Source organism: Ipomoea triloba, chromosome 3 (assembly GCF_003576645.1).
Source record: "Ipomoea triloba cultivar NCNSP0323 chromosome 3, ASM357664v1".
In the NCBI taxonomy this organism is placed as follows: domain Eukaryota; kingdom Viridiplantae; phylum Streptophyta; class Magnoliopsida; order Solanales; family Convolvulaceae; genus Ipomoea; species Ipomoea triloba.
Window position 1 is genome coordinate 4656212 of NC_044918.1, and position 13047 is coordinate 4669258.

General features: G+C 34.6%; 2 protein-coding genes and 1 long non-coding RNA gene across 4 annotated transcripts; 2 read left to right on the top strand and 1 right to left on the bottom strand.

Annotated features, from left to right (window-relative positions):
- The first annotated feature begins 4577 nt into the window (after positions 1–4577).
- LOC116012371 lies at positions 4578–6281 on the top strand. Its single transcript, XM_031251896.1, has 3 exons — positions 4578–5311; positions 5818–5871; positions 6206–6281. Exons 1-3 carry the CDS (start codon positions 4578–4580, stop codon positions 6279–6281), a joined length of 864 nt encoding a protein of 287 aa, XP_031107756.1.
- Positions 6282–6667: 386 nt separating this feature from the next.
- On the top strand, positions 6668–7450 carry LOC116012374. The gene has a single exon (XM_031251899.1). The coding sequence runs from the start codon at positions 6668–6670 to the stop codon at positions 7448–7450; it is 783 nt and encodes a 260-aa protein (XP_031107759.1).
- Positions 7451–7626: 176 nt separating this feature from the next.
- Positions 7627–12867, bottom strand: LOC116014472. 2 transcript variants are annotated; one of them, XR_004097398.1, is made up of 4 exons: positions 12617–12867; positions 9204–9692; positions 9032–9079; positions 7627–8887 (listed from the first exon to the last, which is right to left on the bottom strand). It is a non-coding gene; the product is annotated as an uncharacterized LOC116014472 (long non-coding RNA). The 2 variants fall into 2 exon arrangements; XR_004097397.1 differs by having other exon boundaries at positions 7628–8887; positions 9204–9640.
- Between the last annotated feature and the right edge of the window lie 180 nt (positions 12868–13047).

Genomic DNA, 13047 nt, shown 5'->3' on the forward strand with positions numbered 1-13047 from the left:
CCATTCAAGCTTGATATATCTTCCTGAGCTAATTTTCTTGAATATGTTACGGTTTTATTTTCATTGATAAAGTAAAGGTGCTAAGTGGTAATAAGCTCAATATTGATAAACACCTACCAATCATTTTGTAATGATGAGGATAACAAAAATATAGATATGTGTAATAAGAGTTTGATAACCAAGTAATGTCACTTTCTATAGCCAATAATGAATGATGTAATAGGGAACATGCTCTATAATGTGTAGAGGTTTTTTTTTTTTTTTATCCTCGTGCATCTATAATTCATTCAATATTGTATATTGTATCTTCATTTCAATTTTGAACATATTTTACTATTAATTTTTTAACGCTTTCCTAATTTTCTTGTAGATGAATGAGGATCGTGCAAAGAGATAGACTGAATAAGCCATGTGTGTTTCAAGTAATTAAATAGAAGAGCGGATCAAATCCACATTGTATTGACCTTAACAATTGCAGAGAAATGTGGCACAGTGCTTGCCTTGAGGCAGACAGGAAGCAACTAACCTTTTATTAATGCAGTTGAGGAGAATGGAGAGATTCCAAATCATTCAATTCTAAGCCTGTGAGGAATAAAGAAATGGCTATGATTAGAGTCTTGTTGGCAAAATAAAATTGTCAAGATTATGTTCCCCTTCTGTTATGAATGTGGCAAAGTTGCCAACCTTCTAATGCCTGGCAGGGAGGAAGAAACATAATCTTCACCAGCTCAATACTGATACACCTGCTAATCATTCCGTTAATATGACGATTAAAGAAATAGGAAACTGTATTATGAGTTTAGTTAGTGAAACAAAAATGCAGAACCCATTTCACAAAATCAAAGAAATTTGCATGCTGCAACCACATGGTGATCATATTCTTATAACAACCAGGCTAATATAATGTTAGTCATGTCAGAAATGTCTCCTTCTATATAGCTTATACTGAATAAAAAATTGTAAATGGAAAATTGTAAATGGTTAGAGTTTGTTGGCAAAATAAATAACAGGTTGGCTAAGTTCAAGGAATGGCACATTGCATCACATGCTCCTCACACTGCTATTCTTATCTCCATACCTTCCAATCTGCCAATATATAACGAAGCCTAGAGCTTATTCTAGCCACCACAAACTTGAGTTTACTTTCCTGTAACAAAGAGAGAAAATACAACAATGGCAAAACCCAACCACATCCGATCTATTATAGCTTTCCCAGCAGATCACATCCAAGCATCCAGAAAGTGGAAGAAGAGCTGAACAAGCTCAAAACATTACAAGTATCAGCTGCTCCAGAAGCTGCTACAATCAGCAGTGGTCTTCTTGGATTAGAACAGCTTTACAAGTGCATGGATGACCTTCTTAACTTGCCACAAACCCTTCAAGCTCTCACTCAATATCAAAACAAAAAGTGGGTTGATGGCTTATTGGAGAAATCAATAAAGCTTCTTGATATTTGTGGTCTAGCAAGAGACAGCATCTCTCAGTTGAAGGAACATTTGAGAGATCTCCAATCTTCCCCAAGGAGAAGAAAAGGAGACTCAAGTATTGAAGCCAGCATCACCAGATACACTTCATTCATAAAGAAGATGAACAAGGATGCCAAAAAGTCAATTGCAGCTATAAAGAAAATCGATGATGAGATTGAAGGATCCACACCCTTAGATGTGCATCGTGACATCTCATCAGTGATCAAAGCACTAAGAGAAGCAAGTGCAGTGAGCACTTCTATTTTCCAGTCTGTCCTTCTTTTCTTGTCTGTGGCAGTTTCGAAGCCTAAGCCATCTAGGTGGTCACTGATTTCAAAATTGGTACAAAGTGGAAGAGTAGCATGTGAATACCAACATGACAACATTTGCAACCTGGAGGTTTTGGAAGATATTGAGAACAAAATGGAAAGCATATTTAGGTGCTTGATTAAATTAAGGAGCTCTCTCCTAAACATCATCTCTTGCTAAGTAATTGTATAGCCATACTTGTATATAATCAATTTTGTAGTTACTCAGGTGAAATACAATACAAAAGTGCAAGTTTTTACTCAAATTTGCTTCTATCTCTCCTCTTATGCATATCAAGTCATCCCCAATTGTTGCAAAAACTCTGTTAACAATAGATATTTGCATAAATATAATCAAAGAGGGCATCAAGATATTGAGACATTTGTGCACTTTGATACAAATCATATCTTCATAACATGCTTTAACCAGATTATCTGTATTAGTAATCAGATCCATTCAGCATAGCACGATTCCCGTTCTGGGTGATCATGCAATGGAATGATGATAGTTACTTTTTGGCTTTATTCTCTTATGAGATATTTTCCAAACTTTGTAAGCATAAATTTTCCTAGGTTTTTTTCTTATATATTTGTCTTTCCCCGGCAAAGTGTTAATTACTCCCTCTGACAAAAAGGTAAAACTAAAAGCCAGAAGCAATGCAAATTAACTATGATGGGTCACAAGACTCATCACCATGCTCTGCTCTTATCATGACATTGGATCCCCCAAATGTCAATCTGAAAAGATATACTTGGCCACAATTGTTTCAAGAACATGTATTTGCTACAAAAATGCTGAGTATGGAAAGAAATTAAATTTCCATGGGAAGTAATTTTGCACACTTGTGAATGAATGAATATGTAAAAACCATGGAATTTCAGGTATTAAATCATTTCAATAAGTAAATCTTGTGGTGAAAAGCCGAAGATGCAGTAGTATTGGGTGTCATTCAACTCAATATATCTTCCTGAGCTAGTTTTCTTGAACATGTTTTATTGTAATTGATAAAGTAAAGGTGTTAGGTGGTAAATGGAAATAATCTTTTAATGCTGGCAGGAGGAAATATAATCTTCACCAACTCAATATCGATAAAAACCTACCAACCATTTTGTAATGGTAAGAATAAGAGAATCTAGAAAGGTGTAATAAGAGTCTGATAACCAAATCATGTCTCTTTCTATAGCCAATAATGAATGATGTAATAGGGAACATGCCAGTAAGGCATCCATAATGTGCAGATGTTAATTTATTCCTGATCCTCGTGCATCTATAATTCACTCAATATTTTATATTCTAATCTTCATTTCAATTTTAAACAGATTTTACTATCAATTTTTTAATGCATTCACTATTTTCTTGTAGATGAATGAGGCTCGTGCAAAGAGATGATGTTTCTCAGATAAAGGAAAAGTTAAGAAATCTTCATTCCTTATTGAGAAGAAACTGGAAAGCATTTTTAGATACTAGGTTAAATCAAGGAGTTCTCTCCTAAACATGGTCTCATTCTAATTAGAAATTGCATAGTTTTATATACTTGTAAATAATCACTTATGTAATTACTAAAGAAAAATACAGTACAGAAATTAAAAATTATATACCATTATTCATCTATCTGACTATCTTCCTCTCTACAAAGTGTCAAGTGTACCCAGTTACTACAAATGAAGTTAACAATCTGGAAGATTCAAACTAATAGCTCAAACAGGGGTTTTCCAAACACCTAAAACAGAGTCTCCTTATTCTATCTAATAGTATAGCATGGTTCATGTTTCCAGGTAACTGTACTAAGTTTAGGAACTTGGACATTTTGTGTAGGCAAATACTGTGTTTAAGTGGAACCTAGCTACATGCATTATGTCAATAATGTTTATATTTTAATGCAGGGTACACTATATTTCATTATTAATACACTAATGCAATATTAAAGAACATTATTACTTTATAATCATATAACTATCAGTGTATTGCGATTTGAATTGTGTACATTATGGTAATTAGAGTGTTAATGCAGTAAATTATAGGTTGTAACTACACTTTTGAACTTACATAGGCAATTAATCAAACAGGTAATGCTTATCACATTGATCTGAGCAACTTCATTACGCGGCTCATCTCCCATCAAAATTGCTTGTTCTATGGCAGTCACAACAGATTATTAAAATCAATTTTTGCAATCCAGTATTGTAGTGGGATTTCAGTATAGATCCCAAATATAAGCATGCACAGAATATAGGAGAATTTCCTTCCCTTCACCCGTGCAAATTAAAATTATGGATTGGCTATTCCTCCATATATCTACAGAAACATTATTGTCAAGATTATGTTTTGTGCTCCCCTTCTGATGCCTGGCAAGGAGGAAGAAACATAATCTTCACCAGCTCAATACTACACCTGCTTATCATTCTGTTAATATGAGGATTAAAAAAATAGAAAACTGTATTATGAGTTTAGTTGGTCAAAATAAATTGCAGAAACCATTCAAAAGAATCAAAGAAATCTGCATGCTGCAACCACATGGTGATCATATTCTGATTATAACCAGTGTAATGTTCGTCATGTCAGCAATGTCTCCTACTAAATAGCCTATACAGAATAAAGAATTATAAATGATCAGAGTTTGTTGGCAAAATAAATAGCAGGTTGGCTAGGTTCAAGGAATGGCACATTGCATCACATGCTGACAACATTTGTAATCTTATCTCCATACCTTCCTATCTGCCAATATATAACCAAGTCTAGGGCTTATTCTAGCCACCACAAGCTTGAGTTTACTTTCCTGTGAAAAAGAGAGAAAATACAAAGATGGCAAAACCCAACCACATCCGATCTATTAGCTTTCCCAGCAGATCACATCCAAGCATCCACAAAGTGGAAGAAGAGCTGACAAAGCTCAAAACATTACAAGTGTCTGCTGCTCCGGAAGCAGCTACAATGTGCAGTGGTCTTCTTGGTTTAGAACAGCTTTACAAGTGCATGGATGATCTTCTTAACTTGCCACAAACCCTTCAAGCCCTCTCCCAAAATCAAAATAAGAAATGGGTTGATGGCTTATTGGAGAAATCTGTGACGCTTCTTGCTATTTGTGGTCTAGCAAGAGACTGCATCTCTCAGTTGAAAGAACACTTGAGAGATCTCCAATCCTCCCAAAGGAGAAGAAAGGGAGATTCAAGTTCTGAACCCAGCATCACCAAATACTCTTCATTCGTAAAGAAGATGAACAAGGATGCAAAAAAGGCAATTGCAGCTATGAAGAAAATGGATGATGAGATTGATGGATCAACACCCTTAGATGTGCATCATGATATTTCAGCAGTGATTAGAGCATTAAGAGAAGCAAGTGCAGTGAGCACCTCTATTTTCCAGTCTGTCATGCTTTTCTTGTCTGTGCCAGTTTCGAAGCCTAAGCCATCTAGGTGGTCACTGGTCTCAAAATTGGTACAAAATGGAAGAGTAGCTTGTGAATACAACACTTGCAATCTGGAGACTTTGGAAGCTGAACTTGATGATATTGAGAACACAATGCAAAGCATTTTTAGGTGCTCGATTAAATCAAGGAGCTCTCTCTTAAACATCATCTCTTGCTAAGTAATTGTATAGCTATACTTGTATATAATCAATTTTGTAGTCAGTCAAGAGAAATACAATACAAAAGTAAAAGTTTATACTCCAACTTGCTTCTCTCTCCTCTCATGTTTATCAAGCCCTCCCCAGTTCTTGCAAAAGATTTGCCAACAATATACATTTGCATAAATATAATCTAATAGGGCATCAACATAATGAGCCATTTATGCAGTTTGATACGTATCATATCTTCACACAATGCTTTAAGCATCTGTATTAGCAATTAGATCTATTCAGTATAGCATGATTTATGTTCCAGGTGATCATACAAAGAAACTATGATATTTTCTTAAGAAATTCACTGGTTTTCTATGACAATTACTATTTTACATTGTGAGTAAAACAAAATTGTCTTGGTTATGTTAAGGATGTGGTAAAGTTGCTTTTAGGCATCAACCTTCTGAATTATGATGCCTGGCAGGCAGGAGGAAACAGATCTTTGCCAACTCAATGTTGATATAATGATAGCATTACAGTAAACACCTACTAATCATTCTGTTACACTGGGGATTAAAGAAATAGGAAAATGCAATATGATCACCATATATGAGAAATATTCTATAACATTAGTAAAACTAAAATGCAGAACCCAATTGCAAAAATTAAAGAAATTTGCATGCTGAAACCACCCGATGATCTGATTCTTACAACCAGGCTAATGTCAGCCATGTCTCCTTCTACATAGCCAATAGTGAATAATGTAGTAGGGAAAACAGCCGACAAGCCATGCATGCACTGCCATTAATTATCACACCCCACATGTATCCATTAATGACTAAGAGGTTTTATATTCCATCTTCATCTTGAAGGGTTTTTAATAAGTTCTTGACGCAAGAGGTTCTTGCAGCTGAAACAGATGGAATAAGCCATATGTTTCTTGACTAATGAGAAAAAAGGGAATCTGATCCACAGTATACGCATCTTGGGATAATTTTAAAAAGATGTAGTAGACAGTAATAGCTCAATGGTTGGGGGGCAGGAGGAAGCAAACCTTTTTGTTAATGCAGTCAAAGGGAGATCAGCATCAATTGATTCAAGCCTGTGAGGAATAAAAAATTGAAAACTATTAGAGTTTGTAGGCAAAATGTATAACAGGTTGGCTAAGAACATGGAATGGCACACTGCATCACATGCTGATCACATTGCTACAGCCTTGTGGTATTCTTATCTCCATACCTTCCTATCTGCCAATATATAACCAAGTCTAGAGCTTATTCTAGTCACCACAAGCTTGAGTTTACTTTCCTGTTACAAAGAGAAAAAATACAACAATGGCAAAACCAAACCACATCCGATCTATTAGCTTACCCAGCAGATCACATCCAAGCATTCAGAAAGTGGAAGAAGAGCTTACCAAGCTCAAAACATTACAAGTATCAGCCATTCCGGAAGCAGCTACAATCTGCAGTGGTCTGCTTGGATTAGAACAGCTTTACAAGTGCATGGATGATCTTCTTAACTTGCCACAAACCCTTCAAGCCCTCTCCCAAAATCAAAATAAGAAATGGGTTGATGTCTTATTGGAGAAATCTGTGAGGCTTCTTGATATTTGTGGTCTAGCAAGAGACTGCATCTCTCAGTTGAAAGAACACTTGAGAGATCTCCAATCCTCCCAAAGGAGAAGAAAGGGAGATTCAAGTTCTGAACCCAGCATCACCAAATACTCTTCATTCGTAAAGAAGATGAACAAGGATGCAAAAAAGGCAATTGCAGCTATGAAGAAAATGGATGATGAGATTGATGGATCAACACCCTTAGATGTGCATCATGATATCTCAGCAGTGATTAGAGCATTAAGAGAAGCAAGTGCAGTGAGCACCTCTATTTTCCAGTCTGTCCTGCTTTTCTTGTCTGTGCCAGTTTCCAAGCCTAAGCCATCTAGGTGGTCACTGATCTCAAAATTGGTACAGAATGGAAGAGTAGCTTGCGAATACAACACTTGCAATCTGGGGACTTTGGAAGCTGAACTTGAGGATATTGAGAACACAATGCAAAGCATTTTTAGGTGCTTGATTAAATCAAGGAGCTCTCTCTTAAACATCATCTCTTGCTAAGTAATTGTATAGCTATACTTGTATATAATCAATTTTGTAGTCAGTCAAGAGAAATACAATACAAAAGTAAAGGTTTATACTCCAACTTGCTTCTCTCTCCTCTCATGTTTATCAAGTCCTCCCCAGTTCTTGCAAAAGATTTGCCTACAATATACATTTGCATAAATATAATCTAAGAGAGCATCAATATAATGAGCCATTCATGCAGTTTGATACATATCATATCTTCGCATCATGCTTTAAGCATCTGTATTTGCAATCAGATCTATTCAGTATAGCATGATTCATGTTCTGGGTGATCATACAAAGCAACTATGATATTTTCTTTTTAGCTTTATTCTCTAATGAGATTTTCCCATAAATTGTCCTGGGTTTATTTCAGATATCATTCGTCTCGCCTCTGTAAAGTGTTAACCATTCCCGCTAAGCCAAAAGGTAAAATTACAAGCCAGAAGTCATGCAGGTTAACTAGGATGAAAGTCACAAGACTCATCACCACCTTTGCTCTTTTCATGACCTTGGGCATCTATAATGTGTTGAGATCAATTTTTGCATCATGATAATAACATACACATATGCACTTGTGTACAAATCATATATATTTACATTATCCAATCAGTGTAGCATGGTTCATGTTATTAAGACTCTGTATTCTAGGCACACTAGAATTCCTTCTCCCTCCCCCTATATTATTGGGAATATTATCATTTACCATTTCTATCCTGTTTGGGACTTCTTTGTATCCTTATAAATACAGATCTTCCTGTACTTCAAACATCATGGATTGATCAATAATAAGATCATTCCCAAAACTATTGTTCTCATCACATGTTTCCAGGCAAGCATAATAAGTTAAGGAACATTGTGTTTAGAGATAACTTTCCACAACTGTTACTTAAACTTGTTTGGAATGTTTGCAATAACGAAAAGTTTAGTATTGAAAGAAATTCACTGGTTTTCTATGATAATTACTATTTTACGTTGTCAGTAAAACAAAATTGTCTTGGTTATGTTCACTTTCTGTAATGGATGGGGCAAAGTTGTCATTAGGCATAAACCTTCTGATGCCTGGCAGGCAGGAGGAAACAAATCTTTTCCAACTCAATGTTGATATAATAAATAGCATTACAGTAAACACCTACTAATCATTCTGTTACTCTGAGGATTAAAGAAATAGGAAGAAGTATTATGAGTCTTGTTGGAAAAACTAAAATGCAGAACCCATTTGCAAATATTAAAGAAATTTGAATGCTGAAACCACACGGTGATCTGATTCTTACAACCAGGCTAATGTCAGCCATGTCTCCTTCTATATAGCAAATTGTGAATAATGTAGTAGGGAAAAATGCCAACAAGCAGTGCGTGTACTACCATTAATTAATCACAACTCTCTTGCATCCATTCATGGTTATGAGGTTTTATATTCCATTCTTTCAGCTGAAACAGATTGAATAAGCCATATGTTTCTCAACTAATGAGAAAAAAGGGAATCTGATCCACAATGAATGGATCTTGGGATATTTTAAGAAAGATGTAGCAGACAGTAATAGCTCAATGGTTGGGAGGCAGGAGGAAGCAAACCTTTTTGTTAATGCAGTCGAAGGGAGATCAGCATCAATTGATCCAAGCCTGTGAGGAATAAAATATTGTAAATGATTACAGTTTGTTGGCAAAATAAATAACAGGTTGGCTAAGTACAAGGAGTGGCACATTGCATCACATGCTTATCACATTGCTATTCTTATCTCCATACCTTCCTATCTGCCAATATATAACCAAGACTAGAGCTTATTCTAGCCAGCACAAGCTTGAGTTTACTTTCCTGTAACAAAGATAGAAAATATAACAATGGCAAAAACCAACCACCTCCGATCTATTAGCTTTCCCAGCAGATCACACCCAAACCTTCAGAAAGTAGAAGAAGAGCTGACAAAGCTCAAAACACTACAAGTCTCAGCCACTCCAGAAGCCGCTACAATCAGCAGTGGTCTTCTTGGATTAGAACAGCTTTACAAGTGTATGGATGGTCTTCTAAACTTGCCACAAACCCTTCAAGCCCTCTCTCAAAATCAAAACAAGAAGTGGATTGATGGCTTATTGGAGAAATCGGTGAGGCTTCTGGATATTGGTGGTCTAGCAAGAGATAGTGTCTCTCAGTTGAAGGAACAACTGAGAGATCTGCAATCCTCCCTGAGGAGAATAAAGGGAGATTCAAGTACTGAAGCCACCATCACCAGATACACTTCATTCATAAAGAAGATGAACAAGGATGCAAAAAAGTCAATTGCAGCTCTAAAGAAAATCAATGTTGAGATTGATGTATCAACACCCTTAGATGTGCATCATGATATCTCAGCAGTGATGAGAGCACTAAGAGAAGCAAGTGCAGTGAGCACTTCTATTTTCCAGTCTGCGCTGCTTTTCTTGTCTGTGCCAGTTTTGAAGCCAAAGACATCTAGGTGGTCAGTGGTTTCAAAATTGGTACAAAATGGAAGAGTAGCGTGTGAATACCAACACAACACTTGCAATCTGGAGACATTGGAAGCTCAACTTGAGGATATTGAGAACACAATGGAAAGCATTTTTAGGTGCTTGATTAAATTAAGGAGCTCTATCCTATTCAAACATAGGACACAGGATGCTTAGCTATAAAAATAAACCTACCTGTCAGTGTATACTGCATATATCAATGAAACGAATGCATTGACAATATTGGTTATGTAACTATCACAATTATAAAATGAAGTGTAGTTTACACTTTACAGACCATTAAGGATGCCAGACCCTTGAGGTAAATCTCATAGCAGGAGGACTGCTCTAATAATTTTGAGAACTGATAATAGCATTGAAAAAGACCCCATAATTTCAATATACTTAAAGAGTTGTGCATTCCTCATCATGACTAAGCACAATTATTTACTAGTAATCAATATAGAGCATGAACTATGGATACTCTCATACTCATTCTTGGTAGATGGAAGAGAAAATTGCAAACAAGACATTAGACATACCATATGCGAGGATTAAGTTAAATGCCTCAAGCAATTGCTAAATAGCCATCTTACTAGACAATTAAATGCAAGTTAAACAAATGTACTAGGCATAATAAATGATCAAGCACACAAGCCACCATAAAGAACAAAAATAAATAACAATTCACCTTATTTACAGCAATGTGTCAAAATAACAAACCCCAAGCCCCATCAAGAATAATCAATAAGAATTCACCTTCGGTTATCAAAGCAGAGACTGGAATCAATCACAAATAATGCATAACAATTCACCTTATATCACAAGGCAGTTTATCAAAATAAAACAATTCAATATATCCAAAAGATGAAACACTTAATGATAAAAGCACACAAGCCCCAACCAAAAATAATCAATAACAATTAACCTTATATTAAAACACACTATCAAAATAACCCAATTCACCATATATAAAATAACAAACTCCAAAACCCACAAATAATTAATCAATATTGCCACAGACAAAACACATACAAAACAAGATTATACACTTGAATTTACCAACAGTACTTTGTAAAAAGCAAAACCCAAGAAAACACACAATATTGAATTCAAAAAGACTCACTACAAGTATCAGGAGGTCCAATAATCCTTAGCTCCATTCAAACAAAAAATAATTCTTGAAAGAAGCTAAATTAAAAAATAAAAAGAACCATTCAAAACACTAGACAATTAAGTTCACTAAGAAGCTAAATTAAAAATTAAGAAGAACCATTCATCAAAACAATGAAAAAATAATACTTGAAAGAAACAAAATTAAAAAGAACTAAAAAATAATACTTGAAAGAAGCTAAATTAAAAATTAAGAAGAACCATTCAAACACCAATAAATAATAATAGAAAGAAGCTTAATCAAAAATTAAAAAGAACCATTCAAAACACTGAAAAAATTAGTTCAGTAAGAAGCTAAATCAAAAATTAAAAAGAACCATTCAAAACACTTAATAAATTAGTTCAGTAAGAAGATAAATCAAAAATTCAAAAGAACCATTCAAAACACTGTAAAAATTAGATCAGTAAGAAGCTAAATCAAAAATTCAAAAGAACCATTCAAAACACTGAAAAAATTAGTTAGTAAGAAGCTAAATCAAAAATTAAAAAGAACCATTCAAAACACTGAAAAACTTAGTTCAGTAAGAAGATAAATTAAACATTAAAAAGAACCATTCAAAACACTGAAAAAATAGTTCAGTAAGAAGCTATATCAAAAATTAAAAAGAGCCATTCAAAACACTGAAAAGAATTAGTTCATAAGAAGCTAAATTAAATATTAAAAAGAACCATTCAAAACACTTAAAAGAAACTGGAAAAGAACACTGCTGAAAATCATTTCAAAAACAAAACAAACACTTCAACACTGAAAGGCATACACAATTTGCATTATTTACTGCAGTGTGTCAAAGTATCACAATTCAATATATCAAAAGCACATTGAAATAAATAATGATCAAAGAACCCAAAACCTCATCAACAAGAATCAATAAGAATTCAACTTAAGTTGCAGCACACTGTCATAATAACCCCATTCACTACTTCAAAAAAAAAATAGTAGAACACAGCCCTTGATCAAGAAGAATCCATAACTCATCTTATATTACAGCACAGTTTATCAAAAGAGAACAATTTCATAGTCAATATATCCAAAAATAGAACACTTAACGATCAACGACCCAACATATAATGAGGCATACTGTAAAAATAGCACAATACACTATTAAAAAAAAAAAACAAAGAAACTCTAAAACCCACAAATAATTACTACAAATAATCAGAGAACCCTTTTAATAAATACTCCCTCAGAGACAAAATCATACACAACATGGCATTATATTTGAATTTACCAACAGTATATAGTGGAAGATAAACCCCAAAAAAAAAAAAAAGATTCTTGAATTCAAGAGACAAAACCATACACAACATGGCATATATTTGAATTTACCAACAATATTTAGTGGATGATACCCCAAAAAAAAACCAAAGATTCTTGAATTCAAAATCCACCAAGCCAACTCAAGAGTCGAGATCTACAGATCTTCGTATATAATTAAAGAACACAGGATATATAAATTTTTATTTTCATCATGAAGAATATAAACAAAAACAAAAGGGAAGGGGTGGGGGCGATGATGGATTTACCTCCATATTGCTGACTTGAGAGAGAAGATGAAATCCTAGACAGAGAGAGCAAGGTGTCGTCGTCGTCGCAAGTGAAGGTACTCCAATACAGTATTCAAAAAAATTTATTGCTGTGGAGCCGAAAAATTTCGGCTCCGTGAGTGCACGAGCCAGTTTGCTGGCTCATTGCATGCCCATCAAGAAATGGGACTTCGTAATTCAGTAGGAGCCTTGAGGCTCCTTTTATAGAATCCTCAAGGCTCCCATGCCACTTTTCCCACCGATGTGGGAAAAGTAGCAAAACATAACGGGAGCTGGTTCTGCTCCCCTTTTGTTTTTTGTTTTTTGTTTTTTTTTTTCTTTTAAATTTTATTTTTTTAAATATATAATAATAATAATAACAATTATTATTATTATTATGAAATATATTTACATATTAATCGCTAACTTAA

Excerpts from the sequence above, each read along its gene's own strand:
- LOC116012371 (XM_031251896.1), top strand. The coding sequence starts at position 4,578 with ATGGCAAAACCCAACCACATCCGATCTATTAGCTTTCCCAGCAGATCA. Across the intron at positions 5,312-5,817 it reads ACAATGCAAAGCATTTTTAG|GCAGGAGGAAACAGATCTTT; the intron begins GTGCTCGATTAA and ends GATGCCTGGCAG. Across the intron at positions 5,872-6,205 it reads GATATAATGATAGCATTACA|GGTTTTTAATAAGTTCTTGA; the intron begins GTAAACACCTAC and ends TTCATCTTGAAG.
- LOC116012374 (XM_031251899.1), top strand. The coding sequence starts at position 6,668 with ATGGCAAAACCAAACCACATCCGATCTATTAGCTTACCCAGCAGATCA.